The sequence below is a fragment of the Typopeltis vanoorti genome, chromosome 4 (assembly GCF_054136105.1).
Source record: "Typopeltis vanoorti isolate ZY-2024b chromosome 4, IOZ_Tvanoo_1.0, whole genome shotgun sequence".
NCBI classification, from domain to species: Eukaryota; Metazoa; Arthropoda; class Arachnida; order Uropygi; family Thelyphonidae; genus Typopeltis; species Typopeltis vanoorti.
In genome coordinates, this window is record NC_143552.1 from 50,858,488 (window position 1) to 50,877,185 (window position 18,698).

The 18,698-nt window shown below is 36.1% G+C and overlaps 1 protein-coding gene across 2 annotated transcripts in view; it reads right to left on the bottom strand.

Moving 5' to 3' along the window:
* mbc (dedicator of cytokinesis protein myoblast city) overlaps positions 1 to 18,698 on the bottom strand; it is a 643,249-nt gene that overhangs the window by 535,722 nt on the left and 88,829 nt on the right. For both annotated transcript variants that reach the window (XM_090391142.1, XM_090391141.1), the window contains exon 6: positions 1,811 to 1,866. In XM_090391142.1, coding sequence (XP_090247268.1) covers positions 1,811 to 1,866 — 56 coding nt within the window. The remainder of the gene's footprint in view (positions 1 to 1,810; positions 1,867 to 18,698) is intronic.

Genomic DNA, 18,698 nt, shown 5'->3' on the forward strand with positions numbered 1-18,698 from the left:
AAGGTTTTGCCAACTACTCCACAATTTTGCATTTAGAGGCTGCATCTGAAATCTCACCTCTGGTAGTAAAACATGCCTTGGTAAAGGGTAAGGTATTTAGCTAGTGGGCAACTGAGTTATATGATTTGTTTAAGTGAGAAAACATGACAAGACCTTAGAAGAACAAAACGTCAGATGTGAACACCATAGCATTATTAGAGACCTGATCAAAACATATTAATGTGGAAGAATATTATTGACTGTAGCAAGTATACAGTAAACCCTCGATTTAACGGACGAAATTTCTGGTCCGTATGTAACGTGAAAATTAACCCTGCTAATTTTAAAATGCTTTTAACCAAGATTTGCTTATAATTAAATTAACAGGTTATTTTTTTTATTTATTTTCTGCTTTTTTTTAACAAATTTTGGCGAATAGGCCATTGTATGTTGGAAAAACACTGTAGTAATTTAGCCGACATAAATGAGTCACCACTCATAAAACATGTTCGGTGAATGATTGGGACGTGATCACACCAATAGCATTGTAATTGGTTCTTTTGTCAAGTGGAGTGACTTTCTGCAGCAGTTTTATTACACACATTTTCATAATTTTAGGGAGTTAATTATAAAAAACATTAGAATTCAAAAGTTAAAAAAAAAACTTGATAGTTTTTTCAAAGCAGGATTACCTAAACCAAGCACCTCAAATCGAACATTAACTTCAAATTAATTTATCTAAAAGTGTGTAAAACAATTTTTTTGTTATTACAGTGCTAATCTTGATAAAATTGCAGTATAATGTTACAGATATTTTTATTTTAAAAAATTCGCGATTTAACAGCCTCTATTAGTCTCTATTAGTCCATTAAATCAAGAATTTACTGTAATCATATAATACTAGCAGAGTGTCCTATACACCTATTGAGGGCACACATATATCAAGAATTTGATGATGGTAATGACAGAGTAAAAAGTAAATTACTGTTTTATTTAATTAATATTATTAATGTAATTTATTAATGTATGGTGATTTCATACATTAACAGAAATTTTCAGGATGATTCCCAATTTGAATTATACAAGATTGTAAACTTCTATAAATAAATATGATTCAATATCAAAGATCAGCATTGACTGCCTTTATTGCCAAGTTGAATAGAAACAGTACTAAATATTAAAAAAGATGACCAAGGCTTTTTAAGATGTGTAAATGCCAAGTCACATAACAATCATGTTGTGAACTCCAAATCATTTCTGAGAAGTCCACCAAAAGCTTAAGAAGATGACTAATGATCCTCCACTGGATGAGTGGTCAGACTTCTGAGGTATTTATTCTCAGGCACTAAATCAGGTACAAAGAATACTTTTTTTTTCCTTCCTGAAAATTCACTATTGTAAACCTTATTCAATAACATACTTTTTGTTAGTCCTTAAGGGTTTTCTATAGTGATCATACTACATATTGGCAAGCTCCCATTTATTTATTATTATTACATGACACTTCCAGGGAGTTCAAAGACTCATCGAAGAAGGGCACCTAATTCAGCTCTGTCTCTACCACTCAATCCACCAACTACAATGAACTGCAACTACCATCATCATCTACACCAATTCCATCTACTGACCACCACTAGTGTTTTCACAGACAATCACAAACATCCATGTCAGGATTTGAACCTGCAGCCTTTTTGGTTGGAGAGCAGCTATGCTAATCACTCAGCCAACCAGGCTAGCTGAATTTCATAAGATTTTCAAATTACACTATCAAAATAGAAGGTGTCATCTGAAATAATTCAAATAAGGAAGAAAAAAAATTCAGGATACTTACGCATTTCCAACATCTATCTTTGTTGTCACCTTTTGCTTTAGCTCCTTCAGTTCATCCTTACCAATAAAATTTACAGTAATAAAATAAAAAAAAAAATTAATAACATAATCCAATAATTTATAACTAAATAATAACTTTTATATTAAGATATAACAAGATCTACAGGGATGATATACATGCATGGTAGAATTTTATGTTAACAGGTTTATGTTTCATATCTAGTAGCACATTTTAGGGAAGGTAGCTTGATCAACCTTGTAACATGTCCTCCTGACTCAGGTAGGCATATTTTTACACATTTGGCAATATATATATATATATATATATATATATATATATATATATATATATATATATATATATATATATATTGGCACATCATGTACACTGCTTGGAAAAAAGGTCAATGGAAACTCCCATGTGTAAGGTGCATTGTGCCATGTACCCAGTCACATGTTTGTAGCCAGTATGAACTAGAAGAATATGATGCTCCCAAGTCATTGCAACTGTGTCCAGGTGAAATGGCTGTGAGAAGGGAACTGATGGGGTTTGAAAGAAGCATTGTGATTGTGAGGATGCTATGTTGCAGGCTTATCTGTTCAACAAATTGATGACAAATTGGGCCATCCAGGGTCAACAATCAGTGATACCATAGTGTGGTATCAATGATTGTTGATCAGTGCAAGTGCTACCTGCAGTGGACGACTTATCACACTCATCAAATGTGACTGTAGGGATGCTACGAAGGGTAATATGTAAAAATTGCTCTTTGTTGGTTGACATGTTAAATGCAGAGTTCCAGGTATCAACCAGAACATGAATCTGACAAAAACAATTACACTGAGGCTCACAACATGGGTTTCCATGAACTAACACATGTTTCTTATTATCTAGAAGCTATATTATACTCAGCTTAGCATCTATCCTATAGCATGTAAGCAAGCTCATATAAAATCAATTCCACACAAAATAAAAGAAAAAAAGTGATAAGTGCCTCATTTCAAACTATTCACCTATTGCTGTCACTTCCATGTTATCTAAAGTAATGGAGAAAGTCATCAATAGTGAGTTTCTTCGACACATGGAGAACTGTCAACAGTGACCACCAATATGAATTTCCTTAGCTTCCAGAAAACCTGGCATCCTCTTTAGCTCCAAACATTACTTTTCACCTCTCCAGTTACTTATTATTTACAAATCCATCCAACTCTGGAACACTATGCTCAGATTTGAGATGGTGAACCTAAAAACTATCTAAAAATAGGTATTTCTGGAAAAATTCCCATGTTACTCCTCTAAGTACATATTATTTTTATGGCAATTTTGCCTATTTTGTTTTAAGAGTACCGTATTTTTATAATGTCACTGGCTTTTTGCTCAATTATTAGGGCATTACTGATGTTTTAAAGACAGATATATGAAGAATAATTCGGACATATCTTTGTAGGATGTTGCTGTTTGTCTTTCTATGCACTGGCATCCAGCGTATGACGATATACATTTATCTGCTGTTGAAGTAAATTGAAATGAAGGGAGGGGTTGGAAATGTGGGATATAGAGATGTGGGAGAATTATCGGTGAGACAAGAGGTATGTAAATTTTAAAAAACTCAGGTTTTTTAAGGATGGGCAGAGAATTCTTTGGGAGGGAGGTGAAAGACAGAAATTTTTAGGGAAGAAGAAGGATATGAGGGATAAGATCAGGGGGTGGGAGTAATGGGGGGTATGAGCAGTTTCGACAGTGTGTAGTCTTTGGGGCTTGTGGGGGAAGTGGAGGCTATGTCATGCAGGCTTGGTGTTTTTGTCTTTGGTGTATCTGTGTTGTTTTCTATGGTTGGAGTCATGACCTAATTTTTATGTTTTGGAGCGTCCAACTCTCGGAGATTATGTAGGGGTGGTGGATGCTTACTGAGGTTTTATCACATTTTATGGATATCATTATTGATATTCTAAGCACTGTTTCGTTTTCCTATATATCTATTATTATGGCTTTGTCAATTTTTTCAATTTGTGGGGTATGCTTCTCTCAAGGGTGTGGAAAACTTGTAAGCATTTATATATTGTGCTAGGATGACTAATTTTTTTAATAGAATAAGGATGGTATGAGTTAAAGTGGAGAAAGTTTCCAATATGTGTGGGTTTGTGGAATATTTTTGTGGCTATTTTATTGTTTGTTCTAATTAATATCAGGTTTAGGAAATTTATGGATTTTTCATGTTCTGTTTCTATAGTGAATTTTAGTCTGTTGCTGAAGTCATTAAAGGACACTTTGGTGATGCATGTTGGTTCTCTAATGCATAGAATATTGTTCATGTATTGGCCGTTAAAGGTGATGCTGGAAAAATAAAAAACTAACACTAGCCCTCGAAGATGTCCTCACTTCACTGGACACAACTTCGCTATACACCAACGTAGATGTCCCCAGAACGTTAGACACCATACACACACACACACAGGTTACTCACAGAAGACTACACCTTAGGTTTACAAACAAAACTAACACCCAGCGATATCATAAACCTAATCAAACTAGTAATATCAGCAAACTTCTTTAAATTTAACAATAATATTTATATCCAAACTTTCAGATTCCCTATGGGCCAAAATATTAGCAGATAATTAGCTGGATTATTTCTATCACATATAGAATCACACCTGCTCATCCCCCCCCCCTCCCGAATTACCTTTTACAGCCAATACGTAGACGATATTCTATGCGCTGGAGAATCAACATGCATCATCACTTTACAAGCATTCCCTTAACGACTTCAGCAACAGGCTAAAATTCACTATAGAAACAACATGAAAAATCCATAAATTTCCTAAAACCTTACAACATTAATTAGAACAAAACAATTTATAAATGCTTACAAGTTTTTGACTACACAGTTATCTCAACACAGAAATAAAGAAATTAACACAGATTTTTAAAAACCAAAATTACCCAACACAGCTAATAAATTAAACAACAACACACCAAAAACCTGTCAAAACAATCCAACAACCCAAACAAACTTCCCAACACAAAAAATCATCAAACTGTCATACATCCAGAACACATACAAAGCCTACAAATTTTGGCAACACTTCTAAAACCTACAAATTTTCACACACACACAAAGAACACCACAATGTAGTTTACAAATTTCCTTCCCAACAAGACTGTGATGTCACCTACACAGGTTCTACAATCTGATCTTTATGGGCAAGACTACAAGAACACTTCTGTAACATACCCATTCCAGAACAGTTTAACAACAAAAAATGCAACTACCAAAATACAAACAAAATACAAAATATAGGAAAAACAGAAACAGCAGTCCAACCTTGAACAGAAGTAACCCAACAAATTGACAAAGCCATAATAATAGACATACAGGAAAATGAAACAATGCTTAGAATATTGGAAACAATAGCCATGAAATGCAACAAACACTCAATAAACGTCCACTGCCCCTTACAATCTGTGAGAGTTGGAAGCTCCAAAACACAAAAATTAGGTAATGACTCCGACCAATAGAAAACAACACAGATACTCCAAAGACAAAAAAACACCAAGCTGGCATGACATAGCCTCCACTTCCCCCACAAGCCCTGAAGACAACGCACTGTCGAAATTACTCACATCCCATTACTCTCACCCCTGATCTTATGCCATCACATCCTTCTCCTTCCCCAAAAATTTCTGTCTTTCACCTCCTTCCCAAAGAATTCTCTGCCCATCCTTAAAAAACCCTGGTTTTTTTAAAATTCACATACCTCTTGCCTTACCAATAATTCTCCCACATCTCTATATCCCCCATTTCCAACACCTCCCTTCCTTTCAGTTTACTTCATCAGCAGATAAATGTATATCACCATACGCTGGATGCCACCAAATAGGAAGACAACCAGTAACATCCTACAAAGGTATATTCAAATTATTCTTCCTATATATTCTTCACATATGTGTCTTTAAAACATCAGTAATGCCCTAATAATTGAGTAAAAAGCCAATGCCATTATAAAAACAGGGGTAGTCCTAAACAAAAATAGGCAAAATAGACATAAAAATAATAACTATCTAAAAATTCTTGATGCTATTCAGAAGAGTTCAGTTTGGTTGAATAACAACTTTGCTCTCACAGACTCTCTTCAACCACTGTCTCACAGACATTTAGTTTCTGTACTATGTCTCCTTTACAGATATTTCCCATGGGTAATGTTTAGCATAACTAGCATTCATTATGCTCCCAATTCTAAACCTACAGCAACATGAGCAACAGCTACCCAACATCCTTTTACAGTTGAACTTGAACTTCTGATGCATTAAACTAACCACCTCCAGTTTTCTTTCATCACTCTACCTCAGTTTTAGAGAACTGAGGTAGATGGATGAAAGAGAACAGACTTTCCCGTGAAATATTTCCCCAAGAGCAACCTCCAGCTCTGCAAGAGGAATATCAACAGGTGATATTTAAGTCTTTATGTCAAGAGGAATAGGCCTTGCAGTCTCTCGTGTGTGTGAAAGTAATATATATATATATATATATATATATATATATAATAAATTCTTAATATGACAAAACACTAACTGGATCCATCCAAAACAATTAAAATAACATTATTATTATTATTATTATTAAGGACTCCAGGGAGTCCTTAAACATCATGTCCACACAACTATATGACATTCTCACAGTATCTATCATACCTTGCCTTGAACTCACTCACCGTCATAGCACCCACAACAGACTCTGACAGCTTATTCCACTTATTTACCACTCATATTCCTCTCCATCAACCACCCACCTATCCATCTAACCAACCCGGATTAGAATTCCATATGATATCCTGTCAAATGCCTTAGTATCACTGTCAAATGTTAATATCCTGTCAAATGCCTTAGTCCAGCAGTATCACTGTAAACCCATTACCCTTATCCAGTTCATCTGTCACTGTGTTATAAAAATTGAGCAAGTTACTGAGTCATTATCTACCCTTCACAAAGCCATGCTGCCCCCCCCCCCCCCCGTACAGTATCTCATTTTCATCAATCCATTCCTGTATTTTTCCCTTGACTACTTTTTCCAAGACCTTGACAACGACTCCTCATATGCTGATCGGTCGGTAATTTGCAACCGTAGTCTTGGATCCTGCTTTATGCAGTGAAACTATTTTCCCCTCTTTCCACAGCTTCGGGACTAAACCAGACCCTGAGACTCAAATTAAACATGGTCAAGGGCACTGATAATTCTTTAGCCACTTCATGCAAGACCTGTGCCGGTATACCATCCAATCCCACAGATGTATTCACATTTAGGTTCTATAATAGACTATTCACCTCCACTTCATTCATCACAATTCCCGTATAAACTAATGGTTCCTTCATTTTTTCAATGCCACCACCTGGATGATATACTTTTGCAAAGTGCTCGCTCAGTAATTCCACTATATCGACTGATTCAGTGACCTCCTTACTATCGTCATTCCTTAAAATCATTTTGCCGTGTACAGTTTTTTTCTTGTTTGCAGCATATTGAAAGAACTGTTTGGGATTCTCTTTAGCTTGCATAGCTAGTTTCCTTTCATAATCTGCTTTTGCTTTTTTTATCACACTCGTTACCCTTCTGGTCTGCACATTATACCGTTCATGTGCCTGAAGGTCACCTCTTTCTTTAAATTCCCTCCACAGTTGTTTCTTTTTTTGCAGCTCAAGCTTAATGGTATTATTCATCAATTTAACCCCTAATTGTTTTACTATTCGGACCCTAGGTATACAATCAGCCATAACCTCTGTAAATGCTCCTTGACCACTTCCCATGCTCTATCGACATCCAGCCCTTGCAGTTGTACATGCCATGGCACTGATCCAAGCAATCTCCTAAGCTTGTCATACTTGCCAGCACGGTAATTTCACATATACCGTCTTAATTGAAAATTCCACAACTTTAGCCACTTCCCAGGTCAAGACCTTATGATCACTCTCACCAATTGGTGGCAACATGGTCATATTCATTACAGTCAAATTCTCAGATGCTATTACCAGGTCAAGCACTCTCACACCCCTAGTATTTTCAATTATATGCTGTCTCAGATGGTTAACATGTAATATACAAAGATGGATACAAATAGCACAAATCTTTAAAGGTACCTGTGTCATAACTATAAAACAAAAATTACATGATAAGCACAGTAATAAACCTTAATAAAAAAAAAGTACAAATATTCTATGCATTCAATTCACCATGGAAAAAGAAAATGCTGATATACCATTTTTGGACATCCTTTTTACTCATACAGCCGCCAGTACTTTGCCAATCAGTGCTTATCAGAAATGTACCTTTACTGGTAGATACATTCATCAAACATCTGTGCATCACATCTCCAAAAAAATTGGTAATAATGTCATTATTTTAATTTTTTTTTAAATTTATTCACATGAGAGATCTAGAACCTATAGCAATATCATCAGTGCCATATTGGAAGTGCAGATAAGGATTGAAAAAGAAGAAATCTATTGATATTTTTCTAAAAAAGCTGTATGTTGGGAAACGCATCATGGGGAAGGCTGTTCCAGAGGACAGAGGTACGTGGAATAAAAGAGGAAAATGAGAAGAAAGATTTGATGAGTTTGCAGTCATACCGAAAGGGGATTTGAGCAGCAGCTGCTGCCCTTGTTTTAACAGGCCTAACAGCAAGTGGAGGAATGATGTACCTGTAGAAGAGATACATAGCTGAAACACTGTATCTGTGAGATAGAGGTTGAAGGGATTCTGTGAGGGAGGATCATCTACAAGTTGAGCTACTCTTCTTTAAAGAGCATCAAGAATTTTTAAGGAAGTTTTAGGTGCACCACTTCAAATGTGTGGAAATTATTCTAAGGATGGACAGATCGGGTATTTATATGGGGTTAGTAGCTGGGTGGGTGCAAAATAGCTTCTTGAGAATGACAAGAATGCCTAGTTTTTTAGAAGCTGAGAAAGCTATAGACATATATATATGCGTGTTTGTGCCCTTTTGCAAGAGAAAAGGCAGAACTTCATTTTGGTGACATTAAAGTTGACTAGGTTATCCTTGTCCCACTTAAGGATGGTATGGAGATCCATAATTAAGGCACTGGTTGCAGATGGACTTGATGTAGGGATGTCTGGGAACTACATGGGTTGTCAAAAGAGCAGGATGAGTGAAGAGTGATATCATCGGCAAAGCTATGAATAAGATTTGTAGCGATTGAGAGTAGGTCATTTATGTAAAAGAGAAAGGAGTCCTGAAGTACTCCTGCATTGGTGGCAAAGCTCAAAGAGAGAGCACTATCCACCATTACATATAGTGAATGATCAGAGAGAAAGCTGGCTGTCCAGTTACACAGAGTGGCAGGTAGACTGAAGGAAAGCAGTTTGCAAAGCAGGCCTTGAGGGCAAATATAATCAAAAGCTCTGGAAATGTCAAGGGTGATGTACATGTTTCTCTGAACTTTTCCATGGCATATATCTAGTGGTGGGTGATGTAGGCTAAGATGTCAGCCGTGGATCTAGACTGACAGAATCCATACCAGTGGTCACTGAATTGATGAGCTTCTAGGTAGTGAAGAAGTTGACCATTGATAACGTTCTCCATTATTTTGAAGAGGATTTAGGTGATAGCAATTGATTGGTAGTTAGATGGCAAGCTTTGTCTCCCTTTTTTGAAATGGGTTGGATACACATTAGTTTCCATGAGGGATAGGCACCAGCTGAGTACAAAAGATTGAAGAGATGATAGAGGACAGCTGTTAGCTCTGGAAAGCACAACATTTAAGTAAACAGGAGAGATACCATTGGGATCAGACGACTTTGTAGTATTCAGGTTATCTAATATTCTTCTTGCATCATTTCTGCAGAAAGACAACAGGAAGCATGCAGTGCTTGGTTGCTAGTATGAAGGGAGTGATTTGCCTTTGTTGTCTATGTAGAAGTTAGAGGAAACAGTGATGTTAGGAGGTCAGCTTTTTCTTTGGGTACTGTAACAACAGTGTCCACTGGATGAGAGAGAGAGAGAGAGAGGTGTGAGCATAGGTGAGCAAAAGTTGCATCTGATGGCTTTTGTGAGTGACCAAAAGTCATCAGATGACATGCCTTCTGTTTAAGCAAGAGACGAGTTTTCTGCTATTGGCCTTTATGAAGTTGGATTTGGATATGGTGATTCACATTTATTGCGTGATCCGTGTGGGATGAGCATGGAGTTGATGCAAGCCACCTGCGGTAAGCTGAGTTTTTTCTTTGATTGCTTTCATACATCTTCTGATGAACCGGTGCTATGTTGCTCCTATTTTCACTGTCATCTTTCTGTATGCTACTTATTGGGTAATTTGTTACAATCCCACAGGAAACTAAGTTGAAAAAGAAAAAAAGTTTAGATTATGGCAAATCCAGAAAGAGTGAAATGATATACATGAAGAATGTTGTTCATGTACCTACCAGTTTGTCTTGGTTAGGTAGAATGAGCGTGAGGTACATTACTGCACTTAACAAGAGAGATAAAACAGTATAATCCTGATATGCTATCAAGAAGTCAATGAAATTAACTAGAACTCAGCTACTGTATATTGCTGTTAAAGAAGCTCTGGACTATGTGAGCCTTGATCCCTTTTCATGAAAACAAAGTATGGCTTCTCATTTCATTAAACCAACACAACTTGCATTGCGCTGCTACTACTACACAAAGTGCAAGCCACAGCATTGAACTGCACAAAGCACAAGGCAAAGCAATTATATTTTTTCACATGCTGTTCATATTTTAATACCCACTAAGTTTCTTACACAATTTCTTTGACAAAAGTAATTATTCTGGCTACAGAAATGTTACACAATATATTATAAAATAGCCATGTTATGGATAGCTCAAACAACCCTTTGGTAAACACATCATTCACTGTTTTTTTGAAGTTTACATTTGTATTAAATAATAATTAAACTTCTGTAGTTATCACTTAAGAATTTGAAAAATCTCTCTTTTGTTCAATTTCAGAAAGAAATCTGTTTTTCTCAAATTCAAGTAAACTGATGGGAAAGAGAGAAGGGGCAATTGTGTGATGAGACTTATCTGTGCCTGTGTTTAAGTTCAAGTACAGCAAAAGTGGAAGGAAGGGAGTAGCTGACATTACAAGAGAAATTAATAAATTTATATGGATTAAGAGAGAAATTAGTCAAAACACTAATTAGCTGTATATAAGACAGCGTTCAAACCAATGGATATGAAAACTTGGTTAGAAATAAAATACTTGATCAAAGACTAGAGGCCACAGATATGAGAGTCCTGAGAAAGATTAGGGACATGAACAGATGGTATCAATGGCAATATCATATTTAAAACGAGAATATTAGGAAAGAGCTTAGCATTGTCAGCATCAATGAATGTGTTAGCAGAGCTAATCTCAGGTGGTGTGGTCATTTAAACAGAATGGGAGAAGAAAGATTAGCAAAACAAGCGTTCTCTGCCAGGAAAAAGACCCAGAGGAAGACTAAGATATAGTTGGATTGATACAGTAAAAAGTGCCTTAGAAGACAGAAATATAAGATCTGATAATGTTGAAGTCTTGAACAGATTGATTTGGGAAAAAATTGTTGATAGGAAGTTAGTAATGATGTAAGTTCTTCATGTAGTACCTATCTTAAAATATCCTGTACATCCCCTTGAGGGTACGTGTCAGGAATTTGATGATTATGGTCCTTGTTCTAAAGCAAAGACATCACACACACACACACACACACACACACACACACACACACACACACACACACACACACACACACACACAAAGCGTTTCAAGAAATTCTGAAGAAAAGAAATAAAGTTAATACCAGCTAGATCCCTGTTCAGGGTAGAGATCATTCATCATTGCATGCTCTGTTCTAACATGAAAATTTGAATTAAAAAAAAAAAGTCTTAATGACTTATTGAAAACTTTTTGAAAAAAAACTTAATTGAAAAAATTACAAGACCTTACTGAAAGTGAATAAATTTGAAAATAAAAACCAAACTTTAGACAATGAGTGATAAAATGCTGAGAACAAATTCATTTACTCAAGTCTGAAAAATGTGGTAAAGGTGACTACAAAGAAGGAAAATAAGAAATCTATGGTGGACAAAGGAAGTTCATTAATTAACAAAAGCATATAACAGTTCTTATCTAGTAGGTCAGTATGTGCTGTTAGGAAATACAGAAAAAATGTTGGAAAGCAAAGCTATGTGTAAAAGTAGGTACACATAGAATATAGAAGATAAAAATCTTGAAGCTAGCAAATGTTCTGAAAGCTACTAAGAAAGTTTAAAAATGAAGGAAAGAGTATCACAACAGAAATCGCTATTTTTTTTTTTTTTAAATATGAATCTCACCCATCAAACACTACAAATCTATACACACTAACTACTGTGAGTAAACTAAGACTCAGATAATCTGGTTTCCTTACTCTACAGACCAAATGTCACTTCAGGTCTTTAATAAGCATTGTTATGTTCTCGCAAGAGACAATCATGCACCTCTGACTGCCTTCAGCTAAAATAGTGAAGGCAAGTAGAGTAGTTCATATATGATGTAAAATGCTGAAATATGGCAGCATAAAAGTGTCACAGTGGCTAATTTGCATAATTGAGAAAGACTGATGATAAGGAAAAATCTAAGGTGATTTAAAGCAGAACAGGGATCATATCACACCAATTTTTCTACACACCCACCCACACACAAGGAAATAAAATGCAATGTGGGAACTACTGAAGAATTTTTGTATTGAATATTCCAGAAAAAAATTACACTGTTTTATCTAAGAAAAAGTTTGTGAAGGGAAAAGTATGAAGAAAAGCTAAATTTAGGCCAAATAAGAATTACCAAGATGAGCCACTGATTTTATGCAAAACAATCCAAAAACCATAAGAATATAATAACTATTGATACTTAATGTTTGTTGATCTTTGTTAATTTGAAAAGTATGTGATAAATTACTAAGAGAAAGAAAGCTCACTCATACTGAACCCAACAGATAGTAAACTGAACCTAAAAAGTTAAAGTTAGCATGCAGAATTGATACAGGAAGACGATGTTACATCAGGTATAAGGAAGAGTGTACACTACCTCCACTATTATTTATAATCTATATGGATCATATAGATTATAAAGTTCAAGCAGGGATTTAAGTAGAGTTCTTTATGCAGATCATGTTGGAGGCTTAATGGATTTTTCACAACACTCAGAAAGGATTAAAACAGAATTTAATACTTCCTATATTTCATCCTAGTAACTAGGACATCTTCGGGGATTACAAAAACAACTAATGTAACATGAACACAAATATCATACAATACTAAGCCCAACCACGTAGGTGACACTAAAGTCCTATCTAGGTGGGGCACCCTCTACGGGAGGTTGTAGGTGGCCTGGAATGTAAGGTGGAACCTCTGGTGAAGAGTGTTTCCCAAATCATCGGAAGCTTAATGCAACCATATTTATTAAGATTTGGTTGATTTCTGAGAGCAGCTGCTTCTAAGAATAGTGTCTATTTCTTGAATTCGATGTGGTGGAGCATGGTGGTTTTCTTCCATGATACCCTGTGGGTGGTGTCAAAGACATGGTCAGCCAAGCCTGAATGACCATAGTTGTGTTTACAAATGTAAGACTTGTGTTCCTCCAGGCAGATGGATGCTGATCTGCCTGTCTGTCCAAAGTATGCCAGCTTACAGGAACAAGATACTTGTAAACTCCAGGCAGAGACAAAGGAGGGAGCTGATCTTTCGTAGAACGGATAAGGGTAGCAAGTTTGCAGTGGGGCTTATATGCTGTGTGTAGGTTGTACTTTTTTTAGAATCTTGGCTATTTTTTCAGATGTGCCACAGATGTAGGGTATGGTGATGGCATTTTTAAAATCTTGTTGACGAGAAGGATGGAGAATGGGGAGGAACTGATTATTTTTTTGATACTGTGATCGCTGTAGCCATTGGAGAGGAAAGTGCTGTGTATGTAGTTAAGCTCAGTAGTGAGGACAGTTCCACTGAAACAAAGATTGTGGGCTCTCTTGGTAAGAGTTTTAATAATGCCATATTGTTGAGAGAGGTGGTGGTGGTGGGAGAGTTTGTGAATGTATCTGCCTGTGTGTGTGTGTGGGCTTTCTGTATACAGTGAAGGCAAGTGTATCATTAGGCAGGCATGTAACTAAGGTGTCTAGGAAGGGTAAACAATTGTTCTTTTCCTTTTCCATAGTAAACTGGATTCTTGGATGTAGGCTATTGAGATGACTGAGGAAGGAGTCTAACATGTCTGGGTCATGAGGCCAAATAGAGAACACATTATCCACATATTTTAGCTAGATAGAAGGTTTGAGTGGGGGCTCCAACATGATGTCCTCACAGCACTTAAGCCTCTACACACGAATCTTTATGCAGATGTTATCTTCTTCAATAAATCTACTCCAAACCTTCAAGGGTCCTTAACCAGATTAAACAATTTCAGTAACAAATTTGAGAAGAAATCGGCAATAAAAAGCTTTCTTCTGGCTAGTTTTCTTAACTTACAGGATGTAAAACATGAGTTTCCATGAGTAAAAGCCCTATCATTTCCATATGAAACTAGTTAATTCATCTTCAACTGAAAAGCCTTCATAAATAGTTGTTGTATCCTAGAATTTCTTGCTGTTCTTTCCAAAGAAAATAAAAATATCACATCACAATCATCACTAAAAAGGTTACACATTTCGGATATTTATGCATAATTAGTGAAAATGAGAAATTAACCATGGAAAGCGGTAACAAAAATAAGGTTGGGGTACTCTGAAACGCCCAGTTGAATAAATTTATATGGAACAAGAAAAAAATCGACCAAATGCTAAGCTAGTAGTATGTGAATATAAAAGATAGTATTCAAACTGAGAATGAAATAAAAAAAATCTAAGAATGAAATAGTTGATCAAAGACTGAAGATTGTGGATATGACAGTTCTGAGGAAAATTAATAGTTAACAAATGTCATCAATAGCAGACCCATAATGAAAATAAAGGTATCAGAAAAGAATATGACTTTACTAACATTCATTTGTGGGTTTGAGCCAAACTAATATAAGATGACAGTCACTTAAATATAATGGGAGGTGAAAGATTTAATAACTTAACACGTATAAAACCAACAGTAATAACTTTAATGAATTAAAAGTAGGAATATTTCATACTGAAATTAACAGTACATCATCAGTGTAGAACAAACAGTTAAAGGAATGGAATACAAAGTACAGAACAGTCGGTGGATCACCAATTAAATTGTTGCCACGTGCCAGAAGATTAATTAAAATAATATCAAATAATTCTTTAAAGATAATTATTTCATTGATGGTTGCATAAGATAAGAATCTCCCAAACTTTTTTTGGGGGGGAGGAGAGAGAGAGAGAGAGACAGTCATTTCGATTCAAATTCGATCGATGCAAAAGGGCTTTGCAACTTTCTTTAAAAAGACGTTCATATTTAAACCTGCATCTGTGGAGCAGACAATCTTTATCCAACTGGATATTATGATTAGTATCGAATACATGAAACCTCATAAGTCAGGTCTAGCACAACATAGCATTGACACTAGAACGGTCTGTTTGTCCAAAATATGATAAGCTGCATTCACATGGTATCTGGTAAAAACACCAGCCAATGATAGAGGTGCCAGTTTGTCTTCTGTAGATGGCAAAAAGTGAGAAATTTTGTTGATGGGAAAATATGTGGGAATAAGATGATACTTCTTCAAAATTATGCCAATAGGTTCTGAGATGCCTGAAATGTAAGGGGATTGGAACTCTGCGGTCTGTTGAAGAATCTTGAGGTGTTGGGACATAGGAGTCAATTATCTGCTGGATTTGAATAGGGATGTAACCATTAGATTCTATTAACTTTTTTATAGTGAAAAGTTCTTGTTGTAAGCTTAAAGGAGAGGAGCACACTTTATATGCTTTATTAATTAAAGATTTGATAATGTCAATTTTTTGAGAGGTGTAATGAGCAGACTTTTGATGAATGTATCTGCCAGCAAAGGTAGGTTTTCGATAGATACTTGTAGACAAAGTACCAGAGGATGTGCGTATAAGGAGGATGTCCAAGAATGGTAAACTACCAGAATTTTCTTTTTCCATGGTGAACTGAATGCGTGGGTGAAGGCTATTTATCTGTTGTAAAAATGTGGTAAGTTCCTCTTCAGCATGTGGCGAAATAGCAAAGACATCATCGACATAACGAAACCAAAGAGAGGGTTGGGGATGAATGGATGAAAACAAAGTGTCTCCACCTTTGGCAAACTATTTTGTTTGCCAAAGGTGGAGACAGAGGGCTACCCATGGCAGTACCTTCGACTTGTTTGTAGATTTTGTTTCTCCAGCTGAAATATCCTGAATGTATGACAAATTCAAAAATCTTTGCAATATCTGGAGGGTAATCATCATATAGTAAGTTGACAGTGACATAAAACAAACATGATAGGATATGTAATCTAAATATATACCAGGTAATTATAAAATAACGTCAAGTGTTCAGAGCCCTCTAGTGAGTAATGTATTGGACGAAACACACCAATATTCGGTAGACATACACAGTGAAACATGGGGATTCGATTTAACGAAAAAAAAAGTACCAAAAGTCACCAACAGGGTAAATTTTGCCGCTGTTTACCGAGTAAAATGCATTAATTTGCATTATGGCGTTTCTTGTGAGCAATCATGCAATAAAAGGAAAGCCTGTGAGATTTCTTATCATTCGTAGACGAACTGCTTTTCGATGCCTCTTACCTTACGTGAGCATGCTTTGTTAGTGAAACTCTATTATCAGCAGAACAACAATGCCAGTGCTCGTCTTCGTGATTTTCGGCGTATGAAAAATTTCGAAAAGGACCGATTAGCGTAACAACCTTACGAAAACTGATTCGGCGATTTGAAACTACTGAAACTCTAGCAGTGCAGATAGGCAGGGGACGCAAACCAATCAATCACCAACAAGTTGAACAAGTTACAACTGCTATTGTGGAACAGGAGATGACGAATGTGCAGGGTACCTGTAGTTCATGAGCAATATCCTGGCAAACGGATATCGCATACACAACAGTGTGGAAAATCCTACATCAGATGTTGAAGTTTTACCCCTATAAAATCAGTCATGTTCAAGAATTGCGACCTGGTGATGAATGACTTATCTTTGAGATTCTTAGTGCGCATGGAAGTGGATGATGCATGGCCATGGCAGATTCTATGGAGTGACGAAGCACACTTTTATTTGAATGGCGATATTAACACACGCAACTGTCGCATTTCAGCTGCAACTAATCCGCACGTGTGTCTGCAGATGGCTATCCACTCACCCAAAGTCACAGTGTGGTGCAGATTTACGACATCTCTTATCATCAGTCTATACTTTTATGAGGAAAATCGCCAAAATGGACCAGTGACCAGTTCCGTCAATGCTAACAGGTATGCCAATATGCTACAGAACTTTGTGGTTCCGCAACTGCAGCAAAGAGGATGTCTCGATTCGATCATCTTCATGCAGGATGGTGCACCACCTCACATCAAACTTCATGTGCAGCGTGTTTTGAGACAACATTTCTCTGACAGAAAAATCATTAGTCGTGCATTTCCCATGCTATAGACACTGAGATCGCCTGATCTCAATCCTAGTGACTTTCAGCTGTGGGGATTTCTTAAAAGCATTGTGTATCAAGGACATGTACCCGATACACCAACTTTGAAAGATCGAATAATGTTACACGTGAGACAAATCAATTCCAATATGTTACGAGCCGCTGTGGAAAATGTCGTGCACCGTATGTAGTTCCTGGAACATCAGAATGGTGGTCATATTGATCCTCATTTGTAATTAACAATAAACGTCATGAAATTGATGTGTGCTGTCGCTCATTTGCCATTTAGTCATTCATCAGTCACACCTACTAAAATTAATTTGGCAGCGCCCTGTTGGCGACTTTTGGTACTATTTTTTTTCCGTTAAATCAAATCCCCATGTTCCACTGTGTACGTCTACTGAATATTGGTGTGTTTCGTCCAATACATTACTCGCAAGAGGGCTCTGAACACTAGTTATTTTATAATCACCCAGTATATCAGTTAATGCAGTTAGGAGCATTTTAGACTGGTTTTAGTTTTTTAAACTCTTCTGTGAGCACTTGTAAGGGTTCCTAAGAGAACAGACATTTATAACTTGTATTCGATGTTGGTTCGGAAAAAAGAAGTTCACTAAATGAGGAAAATGCTACTTTTTATTAAAATCACTTATGTCTAGAAGAGTTATGTTATTATTTGTAATATTATATATATCATACATTGTCTTGATTGAAATATCTGCAGGTGATGAATGGTTCGTCAGAATTCCTTTCTGATAATTTTTATGAAAATTTTGATAGGGATTCCATGATAAAGAAATATTTTTATATAGGTTCCACAGTCTCAAAAAGTTTAAAAAACACTGTTCACATCAAAAATTTGATAAATAATAGACTGATCTTAAAGAAAATTATCATGAAATATTAACTGCACTGGACTATTATATTACACCCCATGAAGGTATGTACCAGAAAATCATGATTCAGAATATCATTAGCTCATAAATGGAACAGAAAATAAGTATGGAAAGACTTTTAATGGGATTATATTGATCAAGTGCATATAATAAACAACTATGTTATACCAACTAGTTTCACCAACTAAGGCTGTTGGCATCTTCAGGGTACATAACTGATGTAAGGCACTAAAAAGTAAAAAACTGTTACAAACTATAATCAACCAATTCCAATTATATTAAACAAAGAACAGAGCGCATAAAATACATTCATAGAGCGTGGATGATATCACTTGTTGTTATTTAGGAACGTTCTATAATTGGCACTATAATTCAGTTCTGGCGAG